The sequence below is a fragment of the Myxine glutinosa genome, chromosome 9 (assembly GCF_964187855.1).
Source record: "Myxine glutinosa chromosome 9, kmMyxGlut1.1, whole genome shotgun sequence".
Lineage (NCBI taxonomy): Eukaryota > Metazoa > Chordata > Myxini > Myxiniformes > Myxinidae > Myxine > Myxine glutinosa.
In genome coordinates this window covers 150369187-150388393 of record NC_136269.1, presented here as the reverse complement: position 1 = coordinate 150388393, position 19207 = coordinate 150369187, and the positions used below count along the sequence as shown (strand labels likewise).

Below are 19207 nucleotides of genomic sequence, written 5' to 3'. Positions count from 1 at the left end.
CAATGACTCGTCTGCTAATTTGTGACACCGCATGAACATTTTCCATCCTGATCAAATTTCCAATACATAACCACACTCTCCACGGCAATAACACCACTCTCTCCACGGCAATACCTTCTGTAGGAGTGCACACCACTCCATGCTTGCGAGTCAAATTCTTGAACGCAACATAACGATTTGCATGTGCCACCGCCATTTCCTTGGTGAACGAACACACACAAACCCCCCTCCCCCACCCACCCACTGATCATCGGCAGCTTGGAGGGAGAAAATTTTAATTAAAGAAAAATAAAACTACCAAATAAACTGTCTAAGCCTAACGGCAATAATGCTCAAATAAATCTGTATAATATAAAGAAACCAATCGTTTTCAACAAAAAGGAGGTCCATGGTGGGCCTCAAAAAGTCACCCGATACACCTTTCTTTCTATGAAACGATTAATGCTGCCTCCCTCTTGTCTAAACCACATGCTGTGGGCTCTCTGTCTCTCTTGTCTCGAAAAGGAATGGGGAAGGTAAAAGAATGAGAGAGAACAAACACGATGAATCTACACAAATAACGAAGGTAAGGAGGAAAAGAAAAACGAAGGTTGAGGGGGGGGAGGGCTGGAGGGAAAAGGGAGAGGAGGGAAAAGGGAGAGAAGAAAAAAAAGGGAGGACAGAGAATACTAGAAAAGAGGAAGAAAGACGATAAACGAATAAAAACACAGAAACGCAACAACGAACGACACACACACGTACAATGCCGCCATGATGCCACACCCAACTCACAACACACCAGCAGGGGACGAGAGAGAGAGGCAGAGAGGGGTGGGGAGAAAGACAGGGAGGGGTGGGGAGAGAGACAGGGCGGGGTAGGGGGGAGAGAGAGAGAGAGAGAGAGGTGTGGGGGAGAGACAGAGGAGTGGGGATAAGACAGAAGGGTGGGGAGAGGGGATGGGGAGAGACAGAGGGATAGATAAATGGGGAGAGACAGAGGGATAGGGAGAGAGAGAGAGAGAGAGAGAGAGGGGGGGAAGTGACAGAGGGGGGGTGGGGAGAGACAGAGGCATTGAGAGGGGGATGGGGCAGAGAGGAAGTGAGAGAGAGGGGGGAGGGCAGTGCTTGTGAATGGATCTCCTGTATGAGCGTTTGTGAGTGGACCATTGCGACCGCAGCACCACGGCCTGTTCGAAGCTCCACAAAGCATAAACACGCATAAAGTACATCAAAACAAACAACCCCAAAAGTTTACCTTGAAACCAGGCCTTTGTTCGTCGATCGATGTACTTTCTACTTTTTAAAGAAAGGAAATAAATTAAATAGACTGTAGCAGAAGGGCCACGTCCTTTTAATCCTATCTTTAATTTGATTTATTTTGCCTTCTTAACTCCGGAGACTTCCCCAACGAAGTATACAGGCACAATTGCGGAAGCCTTGATGTCAATTCTGCTGGTTAATTATTTTCATTGCATTCAATTCCCACTGGTTAATTATTTTCGTTTTACTCAATAAAGTTACACTTTGGGCACATTCCTTAATCTTTTCTTCACTTAATATAATTGTTGGAACAGTATCAAAAGTTAAGTTTAATGCTTTGTCAATATGGAGAAGGAGGAAGGACAACCTTGCTGTAAGGTTAGTAAAATATATACAGTCACGTGAAAAAGTAAGTACACCCCATGTAAACTTTTGACTTTTTCAACATATTTCAACATACAGCGATTTGATCTTCATTTCAACAATATTGATAGATAAAGGTGATATAATATAACAAATATCATGAAACATTTACATTTTGTAGTCCATTGTATAATTTTAAATAAACATAAATGCAAATTTCGCATGTGGAAAAAGTAAGTACACCCCTACATTTATCACAACTTCAAATAACTAAAATTAGAATCAGGTGCACCAGCTCAGATGCAAATGATTAGAACATCGTTCGAGAGGATCTTGGGGGAACCTGTCTTATTTAAACCTCAGACATTTAGTTTGGTTTGCTCTTTGTTGTTGAAGTGTGCGGCGTCACCATGCCTAGATCAAAAGAGCTCTCTGAGGCCTTCAGAAAGGTTATAGATGCCTACGAGTCTGGGAAGGGATTTAAAAAGATCTCTAAACAATTTGAAATCAATCATTCGACTGTCCGGAAGATCATCTACAAGTGGAGAAGATTCCAAACAACTGCCAACTTATTCAGGCCAGGCCGCCCCAGCAAGTTCAGCCTGAGAGCAGACCGCAAGATGCTGAAAGAAGTCTCGAAGAACCCCAGAATGTCATCACGGGACCTACAGGTAGCTATTGCTACTGTTGATGTCAAAGTGGACGAGTCTACCATTAGAAAGAGGCTGCACAAATTTGATCTACATGGGAGGTGTGCCAGGAGGAAACCTTTGCTGTCCAGAAAGAACATCAGGGCAAGACTAAAGTTTGCCAATGAACAGTTGAACACCTAGGCAAAGACCAGCACTTCTGGAACAATGTGCTCTGGACAAATGAGTCAAAGGTAGAGCTATTTGGCCACAGTACCAGAAGACATGTTTGGCGAAAACCAAAGACAGCATTTGACCCCAAGAATCTGATACCAACTGTAAAGCATGGTGGTGGAAATATTATGGTTTGGGGCAGCTTTGCTGCATCAGGGCCTGGGCAGTGCATGATTTGAAACGAGCTGTGCATGCAAGAAACCCCTCAAACATCGCACAGCTGAAAGAATTCTGCATGGAGGAGTGGGCAAAAATTTCTCCCAGTCGATGTCAGAGACTGGTAGACAGTTATAAGAAACGCCTACTTGAGGTTGTTTCTGCCAAAGGGGGCAATACCACCTATTAGAGCCAAAGGTGTTCTTACTTTTTCCACATGCGAAATTTGCATTTATGTTCATTTAAATTATACAATGGACTACAAAATGTAAATGTTTCATTATATTTGTTATATTATATCACCTTTATCTATCAATGTTGTTAAAATGAAGATCAAATAGCTGTATGTTGAAATATGTTGAAAAAGTCAAAACTTTACATGGGGTGTACTTACTTTTTCATGTGACTGTATATACTTAGTTGTAAGAATCGCTAATGTCTTAAAATTTTCAGATTTCACTATAGATTTCGATACTTATTTAGTGTATGGGATGTGATCCTCAGATCTTTAATTGTATGGGATATACTATAATTAGTCCGTGAGAGTAGAGCGTGTTTGCAAGGCAAGACATTTGAATAGGCAGAAACAAAATGGCAGCTTGAGAACCCACCGATGTGACAGAAGGCTGACCAAGATGGAGCACCACCATTTTGGTAAGGCATATTTTATTTTTTGTGATGAGCATCCCCTAAATGATCTTCAAAAAGGGTGTACACATTAAACATACCCAAACAACCAGTTTTCATCCATGCACTCCCATAGTGCATGTGCACTCCCATATGCATGTGAAGTTTGGACACACACACACACACACACACACACACACACACACACACACACACACACACACACACACACACACACACACACACACACACACACACACACACACACACACACACACACACATACACACACACAATCCAGGTTTGTGTTGAGGTTTCCAGTCAGCCAACATCCTTGATATCCATGTAAAAGTTGATATCTCCAAACTTTACATATGTGATGCATGTATAAGCTACTTGATGAGCCTTCAAATAGATAGCTATAATCGACAACTGTACAGCCAAACAATGCTTTGCAAGACTTACCCACTCCAAAAACACCACCATCTGCACAGTTTGTTACTGTGTCGGGAGATGGCGGCTCTGGGTTGATGCATCGGTAGCAAGGTCCACCCTTGCAGCAATAAACTGTGAGCTGAGGTAGGAACAAACAGCACAACCATGACCGTGCAATAAATAATGATCTAGAAAAATGAATCGAATGTCAAGTATATCAATCAGAACAAAACTGTACATTACAAATTACTTTTTCATGCTCGAGAAATAAATTACTTTTTCATGCTAGAGAAATAAATAACTTTTTAATGTTAGAGAAATAAATTATTTTTTAATGCTAGAGAAATGAATTACTTTTTCATGCTAGAGAAATAAATTATTTTTTAATGTTAGAGAAATAAATTAGTTTTTCATGTTAGAGAAATAAATTATTTTTTAATGTTAGAGAAATAAATTATTTTTTAATGCGAGGGAAATGAATTACTTTTTCATGCTAGAGAAATAAATTACTTTTTCATGCAAGAGAAATAAATTACTTTTTCATGCAAGAGAAATAAATTACTTTTTCATGCTAGAGAAATAAATTACTTTTTCATGAAAGAGAAATAAATTATTTTTTCATGCGAGAGAAATAAATTACTTTTTCATGCAAGAGAAATGAATTACTTTTTCATGCAAGAGAAATGAATTACTTTTTCATGCGAGAGAAATGAATTACTTTTTCATGCGAGAGAAATGAATTACTTTTTCATGCAAGAGAAATAAATTACATTTTCATGCTAGAGAAATAAATTACTTTTTCATGCAAGAGAAATGAATTACTTTTTCATGCAAGAGAAATAAATGACTTTTTCATGCTAGAGAAATAAATTACTTTTTCATGCAAGAGAAATAAATTACTTTTTCATGCAAGAGAAATAAATTCCTTTTTAATGTTAGAGAAATAAATTATTTTTTCATGTGAGAGAAATAAATTACTTTTTCATGCAAGAGAAATGAATTACTTTTTAATGCAAGAGAAATAAATTATTTTTTCATGCAAGTGAAATGAATTACTTTTTAATGCAAGAGAAATAAATGACTTTTTCATGCTAGAGAAATAAATTACTTTTTCATGCAAGAGAAATAAATTACTTTTTCATGCAAGAGAAATAAATTCCTTTTTAATGTTAGAGAAATAAATTATTTTTTCATGTGAGAGAAATAAATTACTTTTTCATGCAAGAGAAATGAATTACTTTTTAATGCAAGAGAAATAAATTATTTTTTCATGCAAGTGAAATGAATTACTTTTTAATGCAAGAGAAATGAATTATTTTTTCATGCGAGAGAAATGAATTATTTTTTCATGCAAGAGAAATAAATTACTTTTTCATGCAAGAGAAATAAATTAATTTTTAATGTTAGAGAAATAAATTATTTTTTTAATGTTAAAGAAATAAATTATTTTTTCATTTTTCCATTTTTTGTTAGTTAACCCGAACAACTCGGTTTCATTTTTTCAACTTTTTTTCGAAACGCTTAATGCTAATGATTTCAAACTTGGCACATGGTGTCCTCATGATAAATTACAGATCAAGTTCGAACTTCATGACGTTTCGATCATTTTTGACAAAGTTATGGCACTTTGAACTTTGGGAATTCTGATAATTCTGATGATCCTTAACTCAGTGCCATTTTAAGTTTTAATTTCCTTTAAAAAAGATTTTCTCTGCAATAATAGGACCGATTGAGATCAAATTTTCACCGTAGGGGGGACTCGGTCTGGAGAATATTTTAATGGTAATTATGACGTCACAGGTCGGTCCGTTATTCGTCACAGGTCGGTCCGTTATGACATGCAACCCTTTATTAGTCCCCTACCGGTGCTGCCGCCATATTGTTTTTCGTGAAAACACGAAAACCCCTTTTTCTCTGCAACGGCTGAACAGATCGAGGCCAGACTTTGCAGGCAAAATCGCATACCCGTTACGAACAAAAAGTCAGCGAGCATGACGTCATGTGTCACATGGTTTCAGAGTTATGACGTTTTTAAGCATTAACCTTTAAAACCGAGCCCCTCCCTCATTTTTGATCCAATCGAGGGGAAACTTCACAGATCTGTTCAGCATGTCAGTCTACTAAAATTTCCTTTTGGAATATGCGATAGGTCACGTGGTTTGGCAGATATGGTTAATTAAAAGAAAAAAAAATTTTTTTAATGGATATCTCTTGTTTATTCTGGAGTTCTCCTCAAGCCGCGCCGCGCGCCCTCAGCCTAGTCTCGCGAACGTCAAAAGCGCGACACAGCACGCGCTTTCGGGAGGGGCAGAGCCAGGGCCGAGCAACATATATATATATATACACACATCGATCATTGATCGTGAACCGGAAAATATAATAAATTACTGATATTTAGCGACTCAAAAGGTTCTTTATCAACAACTTATTTTGTCGTGCTTCTGCTGACCTGTCTGCAAGGTGTATAAATCGAAGTCCTGAGTGCGAATCACAGTTGAGCCCGTCCTGAGGTAATTAGCGATTGGGAACGATTCAGAACCTGTGGGTAAATAACCCTTGGTAATTTCCCCAACAGTTTTCTGGATGACAGACTGCCGGTAGGGGACATGTATTGCAGCGCAATACTCAGAATGCTTGTTTCTCTTGCATTTGTTGTTCTAACCGCAAAGCTGGTCTGTGTTTCTCTCTGCTTATCTGAAGATTTTAAAACACGTTGTGGGTTTTTCAGAACAGGCCATTCCATGTTGGAATCTGACCTTCATGATTGTATGCGTGGCACTATGGGTACGTGGCATACTCTTGGAGGAAAAACACTTACAATATTCTTCTTGCCTGCTTATAAATGAAGCTCACTGGGAAATATATTTCGAGAAAGGACGGCCACTTTCGTGCTCTCCTAATTCTCCCGCACATGTTTTAACGGCTCCGCAATAAAAGCGGCTCATATTCTCAAGGCGTTTGTCCTACGTTCTTATTGAACAGCGGACAAACGAACCCCGACACTGATCATTGGAGTTGTGCCTATACCAAATAGATAATGGATGTTTGGACATTGGAATATTAAAATAACGGTTGTGTTGCTACATCAATTGATGCTTTGATGGCCACAATGCTTGGATTCAACACCTTTTATGCATTTATCCCTAAGGGTGGCCTGTAAAAGATCAAACAGTTTCAAGGCCAATAAATGAAAGTCACCAAACGATACGTGCAACCCTTTATTAGTCCCCTACCGGTGTACACCATAGGGGACTATAGGTTTTCACTCCGTCTGTCAGTCTGTCCGTCCGTCCGTCCGTCCGTCACGCAAAGAACAGTTTTCCGGACTTTTTTTTCTAAACTCTTAATGCTAATTATTTCAAACTTGGTACATGGTTTCCTCATGATAAGTTCCAGATCAAGTTCGAACTTCACGACGTTTCGATCATTTTTGACAAAGTTATGGCACTTTGAACTTTGGGAATTTCCCCAACAGTTTTTTGGACTATAATTTGGAGTGCGGCAAGTCATAATACTGTCTTCTATGACAGTGCTACCCAATGCCGGTAGGGGACATGTATTGCAGCGCAATACTCAGAATGCTTGTTTTTCTCTAGTGAACCGAGCGCCCAACCCAAACTTTATCTCCTCCCTTCAAATGGTGTGCATTTCCATGGGAACGTGCATGCATACCTGACCTTCCATCCGCAGGGCGCTGGCAGATACTAAAGGCACCTGAGCCAGCACGCAAGCATCACTCACGAGATAACGGGTGGGAACATTGTCAGAACAGTCTGCAACAATGTTGTACCTGTATATCTTGCTCAAGGAATATAGCACAAAATGAAAGGAAGGAGGAAAACGTTATATGGCAAAAGTCGAACAAAGAAGGTAATCGTCATGGATTGGTCAAACAAACAATTGTAAAATCAGATAAATGCATGTTCAGGTTCAAGACGTGCAGGTGGAAGTGCAGTATCCTATTGCTTGGCAAACAAGCCATTCCATTGCATGAAAGCTGAAAGGATACTGTTTGATCAGCTCAACAGCATTGGAGGCACAGAGCTCAAGATGGTAAGGTATACAATCCACATCAGAATTCAGCCTGCAATAAACCACCATAAAATATGTAATAAAATAGTCTAGTCCCTCGGCAATCAGCAAATGTATGTAAATTGCAAACAAATTGTGAGTTGCCTTTGTGGTTGCAAAAATAATAAAAAGTCCACCTCGATCTTGAATTGCCCTCCCTAGATTTATATACAGACTTGGCATTTAATATGGAATATTTTTTTTGTGGGGGTGAACTTACTTTTCAAGATGTCTTAGAACCAAAAGTTCATTGGAATTATGTTGAAATTATTCTAGATTTTGTTAATGTGACCTTTAAAATAAACAAAAACCACATTTGACATTTCGCAACAAATAAATTGATCCTTGAAAGTGATGTAAACTGATATCGAACTCAATTCATAGACAGTACTTTGTTAAACTTCTGTACGTTTTCCAGAAGTATCTCTTTATTTTGCACATTAGCCAAAAAATTTTTTAACAAAAACAAAAGTGAAATTACGACTGGGATTACGGATAGTAAAATTACAGTTCAGTACTTCGTGTAACTCCCACGAGCATTCAGGAGAGCACGTACACGTTGAGGCATGCTGTTCACGAGATTTGCCAAGGTTTGGACAGGAATCGCTTGCCATGCAGTGACAATAGCCTGCTGCAATTCACGCACAGAGGTCGGCTGCTGGTCCAAGTGGTCGATTTGACGCGTTAATTCTGTCCACAAGTTCTCTAACCGATTCATATCCGGGGGCATGGCAGGCCACTCCATATGCTCTACACCACGGTCAGCAAGAAAGTGTTGGATCATGCGAGCACGATGAGGCCGTGCATTGTCATCTTGGAAGACAAAGTTTCCTCGAAAGGCTGCACGAGCAAATGGAAGCAATGCTTCTTCTAGAATGGCCCTGTACTTGAACTGGTTCAGGTTTCCATTCAGAACAACCAGGTCAGTTTTGCCCGCTGCATGCAAAGCAGCCCAAACGGTCACCCCACCACCTCCAGCTTGGACTCTTGGCACTATACAATCTTTGTTGTAGGCTTCATGCACTTGTCTGCACACTCGGACACGGCCACCTTGACGATAGACCAGAAATCTAGACTCGTCACTGAAGATCACGTGATTCCAGTGTCCTGGCTGCCATTGATGGTGCTCTCTGGCCCACTGCAATCGGCGCTGGCGGTGTTGTCTGGTCAGGCGTGGCTTTCTCAGGGGACGACTGGCACAATAGCCTGCTTGAACCAGTCGTTGGTTGACTAGCCTTCTGGATACAGGCACATTTGTCAGTAGCTGCCACTCAGCCCTAAGCCGATTAGCTGACTTGGTACGGCCATTGCGGACTAACCGGTGCAGCTGGCGATCATCCCTCCTTGTGGTTCTGCAGGGACGTCCTGGCCTCGGTATTGGAGTAGGGACACCCCTCTGAGCATTTCGTTTCAGGATCTTTGACACCTGACCTTGAGTGATGCCATACTGCAGAGCAATAGCACGCTGTTTCATGCCGGAATTTCGTAAAGCCACCACTCCATGACAAACAGCATTGTCGAGTTGACGGACCATCTCCAGAGGAAGCGGCAATAACTTTTGGAGACGTGCAGCAGTTGTTTTCCACTAATACAGAACGCAACAACCCTTGTATACCCGACTGTGAAGCCAATCATCAAATGCACCTGTCCGTACATTTTGCCACGCCACCTGTGATATAATCCTGTTGTTCACTTCTTACTGCGACAGACAATCAGTGACATGGTTCTTTTAACAAATAAATCACCAAAGTGTAAAAGAAACTCACCAGATTGATATACTGAGTTAAGAAAGTAAACCCAAGTCAAGAAAAAATATATATTCCATATTAAATGCCAAGTCTGTATATACTAGTGGGTTCACCCATGGGAATCCCACAGGCATAGACGTGTGTGACATTTGGACATCTTCATTTCGATGCTGCACGTTCCGTTTTACAAAATGATTACTGGCAATGCATCAGATGCACAAATGATGTAATCCACACAATGTCTTTACTTCTGATAACATGTGATGCACGTGCATGCACATGGGAAATACATACAGTTTGAAATGTGTCATTACATCTCATGTAAAATGTGACCAAGAGCTCAAATCCTCTCCCTCCCCACCCCCATCCCTCCCACATCACGCACACTGCACCGGGGAGTGGGTCACACACACACAGGGAGAGTGGGTCGCACACACACCGGGAGAGTGGGTCACACACACACCGGGAGAGTGGGTCACACACACACCGGGAGAGTGGGTCACACACACACCGGGAGAGTGGGTCACACACACACCGGGAGAGGGGGTCACACACACACAGGGAGAGTGGGTCACACACACACCAGGAGAGTGGGTCACACACACACAGAGAGAGTGGGTCACACACACACAGGGAGAGTGGGTCACACACACACAGGGAGAGTGGGTCACACACACACCGGGAGAGGGGGTCACACACACACCGGGAGAGGGGGTCACACACACACCGGGAGAGGGGGTCACACACACACCGGGAGAGTGGGTCGCACACACACGGAGAGTTGGTCGCACACACACCGGGAGAGTGGGTCACACACACACCGGGAGAGGGGGTCACACACACACCGGGAGAGGGGGTCACACACACACCGGGAGAGGGGGTCACACACACACCGGGAGAGGGGGTCACACACACACCGGGAGAGGGGGTCACACACACACCGGGAGAGGGGGTCACACACACACCGGGAGAGGGGGTCACACACACACCGGGAGAGGGGGTCACACACACACCGGGAGAGTGGGTCACACACACACCGGGAGAGTGGGTCACACACACACCGGGAGAGTGGGTCACACACACACCGGGAGAGTGGGTCACACACACACCGGGAGAGTGGGTCACACACACACCGGGAGAGTGGGTCACACACACACCGGGAGAGTGGGTCACACACACACCGGGAGAGTGGGTCACACACACACCGGGAGAGTGGGTCACACACACACCGGGAGAGTGGGTCACACACACACCGGGAGAGTGGGTCACACACACACCGGGAGAGTGGGTCACACACACACCGGGAGAGTGGGTCACACACACACCGGGAGAGTGGGTCACACACACCGGGAGAGTGGGTCACACACACACCGGGAGCGTGGGTCACACACACACCGGGAGCGTGGGTCACACACACACCGGGAGCGTGGGTCACACACACACAGGGAGAGTGGGTCACACACACACAGGGAGAGTGGGTCACACACACACCGGGAGAGTGGGTCACACACACACCGGGAGAGTGGGTCACACACACACCGGGAGAGTGGGTCACACACACACCGGGAGAGTGGGTCACACACACACCGGGAGAGTGGGTCACACACACACCGGGAGAGTGGGTCACACACACACCGGGAGAGTGGGTCACACACACACCGGGAGAGTGGGTCACACACACACCGGGAGAGTGGGTCACACACACACCGGGAGAGTGGGTCACACACACACCGGGAGAGTGGGTCACACACACACCGGGAGAGTGGGTCACACACACACCGGGAGAGTGGGTCACACACACACCGGGAGAGTGGGTCACACACACACCGGGAGAGTGGGTCACACACACACCGGGAGAGTGGGTCACACACACACCGGGAGAGTGGGTCACACACACACCGGGAGAGTGGGTCACACACACACCGGGAGAGTGGGTCACACACACACCGGGAGAGTGGGTCACACACACACCGGGAGAGTGGGTCACACACACACCGGGAGAGTGGGTCACACACACACCGGGAGAGTGGGTCACACACACACCGGGAGAGTGGGTCACACACACACCGGGAGAGTGGGTCACACACACACACCGGGAGAGTGGGTCACACACACACCGGGAGAGTGGGTCACACACACACCGGGAGAGTGGGTCACACACACACCGGGAGAGTGGGTCACACACACACACCGGGAGAGTGGGTCACACACACACCGGGAGAGTGGGTCACACACACACCGGGAGAGTGGGTCTCACACACACCGGGAGAGTGGGTCTCACACACACCGGAAGAGTGGGTCACACACACACCGGGAGAGTGGGTCACACACACACACGGGGAGAGTGGGTCACACACACACGGCGAGAGTGGGTCACACACACACGGGGAGAGTGGGTCACACCCACACGGGAGAGAGTGGGTCACACACACGGGGGAGAGTGGGTCACACACACACGGGGGAGAGTGGGTCACACACACACGGGGGAGAGTGGGTGACACACACACGGGGGAGAGTGGGTCACACACGCACGGGGGAGAGTGGGTCACACACGCACGGGGGAGAGTGGGTCACACACGCACGGGGGAGAGTGGGTCACACACGCACGGGGGAGAGTGGGTCACACACGCACGGGTGAGAGTGGGTCACACACGCACGGGGGAGAGTGGGTCACACACGCACGGGGGAGAGTGGGTCACACACACACGGGGGAGAGTGGGTCACACACACGGGGAGAGTGGGTCACACACACACCGGGAGAGTGGGTCACACACACACCGGGAGAGTGGGTCACACACACACCGGGAGAGTGGGTCACACACACACCGGGAGAGTGGGTCACACACACACCGGGAGAGTGGGTCACACACACACCGGGAGAGGGGGTCACACACACACCGGGAGAGGGGGTCACACACACACCGGGAGAGTGGGTCACACACACACCGGGAGAGTGGGTCACACACACACCGGGAGAGTGGGTCACACACACACCGGGAGAGTGGGTCACACACACACCGGGAGAGTGGGTCACACACACACCGGGAGAGTGGGTCACACACACACCGGGAGAGTGGGTCACACACACACCGGGAGAGTGGGTCACACACACACACCGGGAGAGTGGGTCACACACACACACACCGGGAGAGTGGGTCACACACACACACCGGGAGAGTGGGTCACACACACACACCGGGAGAGTGGGTCACACACACACCGGGAGAGTGGGTCACACACACACACCGGGAGAGTGGGTCACACACACACACCGGGAGAGTGGGTCACACACACACACACACCGGGAGAGTGGGTCACACACACACGCCGGGAGAGTGGGTCACACACACACGCCGGGCGAGTGGGTCACACACACACACCGGGAGAGTGGGTCACACACACACCGGGAGAGTGGGTCACACACACACCGGGAGAGTGGGTCACACACACACCGGGAGAGTGGGTCACACACACACCGGGAGAGTGGGTCACACACACACCGGGAGAGTGGGTCACACACACACCGGGAGAGTGGGTCACACACACAGGGAGAGTGGGTCACACACACACCGGGAGAGTGGGTCACACACACACCGGGAGAGTGGGTCACACACACACCGGGAGAGTGGGTCACACACACACCGGGAGAGTGGGTCACACACACACCGGGAGAGTGGGTCACACACACACCGGGAGAGTGGGTCACACACACACCGGGAGAGTGGGTCACACACACACCGGGAGAGTGGGTCACACACACACGGGGAGAGTGGGTCACACACACACGGGGAGAGTGGGTCACACACACACGGGGAGAGTGGGTCACACACGGGGGAGAGTGGGTCACACACACACGGGGGAGAGTGGGTCACACACACACGGGGGAGAGTGGGTCACACACACACAGGGGAGAGTGGGTCACACACACACGGGGGAGAGTGGGTGACACACACACGGGGGAGAGTGGGTGACACACACACGGGGGATAGTGGGTCACACACACACGGGGGATAGTGGGTCACACACACACACGGGGGAGAGTGGGTCACACACACAGGGGGGAGAGTGGGTCACACACACACGGGGGAGAGTGGGTCACACACACACGGGGGAGAGTGGGTCACACACACACGGGGGAGAGTGGGTCACACACGCACGGGGGAGAGTGGGTCACACACGCACGGGGGAGAGAGGGTCACACACACACGGGGGAGAGTGGGTCACACACACGGGGGAGAGTGGGTCACACACACACACACGGGGGAGAGTGGGTCACACACACACACACACACGGGGGAGTGGGTCACACACACACACACACGGGGGAGTGGGTCACACACACACACACGGGGGAGTGGGTCACACACACACACACGGGGGAGTGGGTCACACACACACACACACGTGGAGGAGTGGGTCACACACACACATGGGGGAGTGAGTCACACACACGGGGAGGGGGGTCACACACACGGAGGGGGGGGGGGGGAGTGGGTCACACACGGGGGGGGGGGGGGTGGCTCACACACACACACACACACACACACACACACACACACAGAATCACCTACGGAGAATGTATATATATATATATATATATATATATATATATATATACAGTCATCCCTCGCTATATCGCGGTTCACTTTTCGCGGCTTCGGTACATCGCGGGTTTTTCTCGCTAGTATATGTAAAATTATATCGCCGATTTTTCGCTATATCGCGGGATTTTGCGGTATAAATGTATTTTTATATACTATTATTTTAAATATTTTTGTGGTAAAATAAGCATTTTCTAGCCTAAAAAATTAAAAAACGTAAAGAAATAAGAAAAATACAGTATTTAAAACATATTACAAGAAATAAAATACTGTACATAGTGTACAGTAGAAGGGTAGACAAAGAGTCGTGCGTATGGAAAACGCCAGTACATTCATCATCGTCATCACCTTCATCGTCATCAGTACTGCACAGCTAATTCATCATCATCTTCATCACGCAAGTTGTAGTATTGAAGAGCCGGGGCTCTTGCTTGATATGGACGAAATGACGGGCAAGACACAAACTCGTCCGAGAAGTTATTTATTCTCAAAACCAACTCGGGAACACTGAAAAGCCCATTTATCGGGCTGCATTATAAAGCACAACCAGAAACCGAAAGCCACGCCTCACAAGCGTGGCGTGCTTCGGTGGTCACGTGATCAACAGGTGTAGCTGATTATACCCGCAAAGCGCGGCACGCTTTAGCGGTCACGTGACCAGCCACTCTCGCGCCGGGAATCCCCGCCGGTGACGTCACCGGCTGGAGCAAGGAGATTCTGATGCTGGTCTTGCTTGGGGAACCCATGGGTAGCTACAGTATCTTCAATGGTGAGTACCCATTAGAATTTTATATGTTGTTAAAATTACGTATGTTTAAGAGTGTAAAAAGTGTTTAAGAGTATAGGAAGTGTTTATAAGAGTATGGGAAAGGTTAATAAGAGTGTGGGGAGTTCATAATGCTTTAAAATATATATTTAAAAAAAAAAAAAATATGGTCGCTACTTCGCGGATTTTCGTCTATCGCGGGGGGTTCTGGAACGTAACCCCCGCGATAAACGAGGGATCACTGTATATATATATATATATATATATATATATATATATTGTTACTGATCGCGGTTTAGGATGTTGTTTGCCGAGCGAAGGCTCCGCGACCGAACAGTTGTTCCCCGACTCACCCGATTCACCCAGAACTTTGGCCGTATCGCACCGCAGCTGCCCAATCTGGAAAAGACTAAAACGACGAAATGCAAAGAGGAAAAGGAATAAGACGAGAAGACGGACAGAAGAGTAATTGGATTTATTGTACACACAAGCAAAAAGAAAGCAGTCACGTTTATTTACAACACATAAGACGCAGGTGACACAGTGCAAATACTAGCTTATACAGACTTAATTAAATACCCAGGGACAAGACACACAGAACAAACTCACGTACACAAGAAGGGTGGAGGAAAGGCAGGAGGTGGATGGCTGGAGGGAGAGGAAGGTCAAAGGGGGTCCTGCAGCACGATCGGCGCGTTTAGCAGCCGCCGTTCCTTTGCGGCCCTGCTCAAAACCGCCGTCCAGGCCCCAAGCGGCTGTTGGGTGTTGTTGCTGCTGTGGCCGCCGCTTGCTTTGCCAGGACTCGTCTGACTCGTCTGGTCCAAACCCTCAACTCAACAACACTCTTGCACGAATCCCTGTCCAACCACTCTTTCTCTCTCTTGGTCCAACCACTCTTTCTCTTTCCTGGTCCAACCACTCTTTCTCTCTCTTGGTCCACTCACTCCTCACCACCGACCCTCTTTCTTCTTCAAAGCTCGACTCCTGGGGGGAGCGTCGCGCTGTGGGTTATATAGGCCCCGCCCCTCAACCTTTTCGAACCTCCCCGATCGCTCTTCCTCCGCCCTCTCTAGCCAAACCCCTGGCTCATGGTTGGTCGAGTGGGGCTGGCTCACTCCTCCCCTCTATGACGAGGTGGAGACACGCCTTTCTTCTCCGACCCTGCCTCGTGGTCAATGGCGGTTATTGGAGGGGAGGTAATTGGAAATCGAGGCTTGGCAATGACGAAAGGGGATGTGAAAGGAAATGGAGATTTTGGGGATGGGAATGAAAGGGGATCTATTCTCTTTCACTGGTGCAATGGAGTACTTCAATTAATGGGAGACACAGCCTTACCCTAAAACACAGAATAAGATATAACTATCGAACAGGGGTATTCTATTATTGGCTGACGTGTATGCTTGTGGACTAATTATGGGATGCCCTTTCACCTTTACACAGCTCCGGAGGCAGGGGGCGCAGAATAAACAATAATAATAATAATAAAGCACACAATCAACAAAAATATATACAGTCCTCATATCCGCAACAATATATATATATATATATATATATATATATATATATATATATATATATATATATATATATATATATATATATTGTTATGTTTGTGGAGGGTAGTGATACTGTAGATCAGGTAGAATGTATAGATTAGTGTGCTCCAACTGTCGTGAAGAAGAGGAACCATCTCGATGTACCATAAGTAGGGAATTTGTGTGGACCGGACTGTCGTGTAAGCTTGCATCTTCGTCCCCATCACGATGGGTGGGGCTTGTTAATTAGCAAGGAATTATGGGTAATTTAATCCCCTGTATGTAATTGCCTCCAATTATTCCTTTGTTCTTCATGACATACACATGTGACCTGGTGTGTACCCTGGTTTAGAATAGGTACACCATATGCCTGCGTGTCGTAAGAGGCGACTAAGAGGGTTGGCGTCAGGAAGGGCATCCGGCCATGAAAACATTGCCTCAAAAAGAGAACCATGACAATTACAACTACATATGAGCAGGGTACAGCCGGAAGTGGAGATCAGTTTCTGAGATTTGGGACATGGGATGTAGGGACAATGACAGGGAGATCAGGAGAAGTGGTGGAAGTATTGGTCAGAAGAAGAGTGGACATATCCTAGTGGACAGTGGAAATCTTTCCTCTTGTCCAATGGCTTGATCTCTGATCATCAATTTGGTTTCAGACCAGGTCACTCTACTCTGGACATGCTGCTTCTGCTGTCTCAACAATGGATGGAGGTCCTCAATGCCAAACAGGAAATTAGAGCTGTCTCCCTCGACATATCACGTGCCTTCGACACGGTCTGGCACCCCGCTCTGCTCACCAAACTCTCCTCCTTTGGTATCCATGGAAATCTCCACGCATGGCTGGCGGACTTCCTCTCTAGTCGTCGTCAACGTGTGGCCCTGAATGGGTTTCTCTCATCTCCTCTTCCTGTTCAGGCTGGAGTTCCCCAAGGCAGTGTTCTGGGCCCCGTGCTTTTTCTGGTCTTCATCAATGATCTCTCTGACTCTCTCGAAAATCCTCTCTATCTCTTTGCTGATGACTCCACTCTCTGCCGCTCCATTCCTCTTCCCTCAGATCGGCAGTCTGCTGCCTCCTCACTCTCTGAAGACCTGGACAAAATCACAGACTGGTCAAACAAGTGGAACATGTCTTTCAATCCTGACAAATCTCACACTCTTACTATGTCTCTCCGAAAAGATCGACTGGACAACCCTCCCATCTACTTTCTCAACAATCCTCTCCAAGAAGTTCTGTCGCTCAAGATTTTGGGTCTCACGATCTGCCATGATCTTTCTTGGGAAAACCACATTTCCAAGCTGGCCTCCAAAGCCAGTCGCCGACTGGGCATCCTCCGTCGTGCGAAGTCCTTCCTCGGCACACCTGAGCTCCTCACCACATACAAGGCTTTCATCCGCAGCTCAATGGAATACTGTTCTCCCCTATGGGCCGGTGCTCCTGCCTCACACCTAGCTCGGCTTCACGCTGTTGAAACCAAAGCTTTCAGAATTATTGGCATCTCCCGCGATGAAGCTATCTCTGAGGGCCTTTCACTCACTCACCGCAGGCAGGTAGGTGGTCTTTCTGTCTTCTACCGACTCCTCTCCGGCCTTGCACCCCCAGCTCTCTCTGTGCTCTGTCCCCCAAATATTCCTACAGGTCGCACAAGATCTGCCAGCAACCCTCTGATGGTTAAACTGCCGAAATCTCGGCTCTCTGCTCACCTTCACTCTTTCATTCCTCTTTTCTCCCGCCTCTGGAACAAACTCCCTCACTCCCTTCAATCCCACTCCTCCCTCCAGGTCTTTAAAACAGCTGTTCACCACCATCTCTTATCTTCCCCCATCCAAAACCTTGATCTTTTCTACCCCCGCTAATTCACCCCAGATCCACCTTGTTTGAAATTCCAACTTCTTTCCTGGAAGTCCTGGCAGTGTCCATATGTTTTATACCTCTCCCACCGCCCCCTTCCCATGCCCCCCCCCAAAGCCCTCGCCCTCTCTCAGATCTCTCGATGTCTCCATGTCTCTCGGTCCCTGCTCTCAAATGTTGTGTTTGTGTCCTTCCCCCTCTCTCCCCATCTTGTCTACCGCTCCCGATGTTATATGTTTTATGTGTCGGTTTGTCTTTCTGTGTGATTAATGTTCGCTCTTTCACGAGCCTCGATCTTGTATACAAAAAAAATAAAAAATAAAAAATATATATATATATATAATATGTTGTGTGCAAGAGACGAGATGGAAGGGAAGTGGTGTGAGAATGGTGAAGGGTCGGCAGGGACAGAAATACAAGTTTGTGTGGTAAGGGTGCCTGGAGGGCGTGAATGGTGTTGGCGTCCTGTTTTCTGAGGAGTTTGCAGACAGTGTGGTGAGTGTGACTAGAGTGAGTGAAAGGTTGATGATGGTGAAAATGATGAATGGAAAGCTCTTGGTGAACGTCATCTCGAGATATGCTCCGCAGGTTGGTCGGAGCGATGAAGAGAAGGACAAGTTCTGGTGTGCGATCGAGAAACTGATGGAAAACGTGAAAGATGAGGAAGCTGTTGTGGTAGGAGGAGACCTAAATGGACATGTGGGAAGGAGTATGGACAGTTTTGAGGGAGTTCATGGGGGTTATGGATATGGTGTGAGAAATGGAGAAGGTGAAAGGATTTTGGAGTTTGCTGATGGAGCTGATTTGTTGATTTGTAATACTCAGTTCCAGAAAGAGGATAATAAGTTTGTTACATACACGTCAGGTGGGTCGACGACAACCGTTGACGACCTGATGGTGCGTAGGCGAGATAGGGGGCACCTCCGGGACACAAAGGTGATCCCTGGG

At 46.8% G+C, this 19207-nt stretch overlaps 1 protein-coding gene across 7 annotated transcripts in view; it reads right to left on the bottom strand.

The window, feature by feature from the left end:
- MOCS3 (molybdenum cofactor synthesis 3) overlaps window positions 1-19207 on the bottom strand; it is a 115895-nt gene that overhangs the window by 46445 nt on the left and 50243 nt on the right. For all 7 annotated transcript variants that reach the window (XM_068127937.2, XM_068127941.2, XM_068127940.2 and 4 more), the window contains exons 5-7: window positions 7693-7767; window positions 7356-7473; window positions 3714-3822 (exon numbers count right to left, since the gene is read on the bottom strand). In XM_068127937.2, coding sequence (XP_067984038.2) covers window positions 3714-3822; window positions 7356-7473; window positions 7693-7767 — 302 coding nt within the window. The remainder of the gene's footprint in view (window positions 1-3713; window positions 3823-7355; window positions 7474-7692; window positions 7768-19207) is intronic.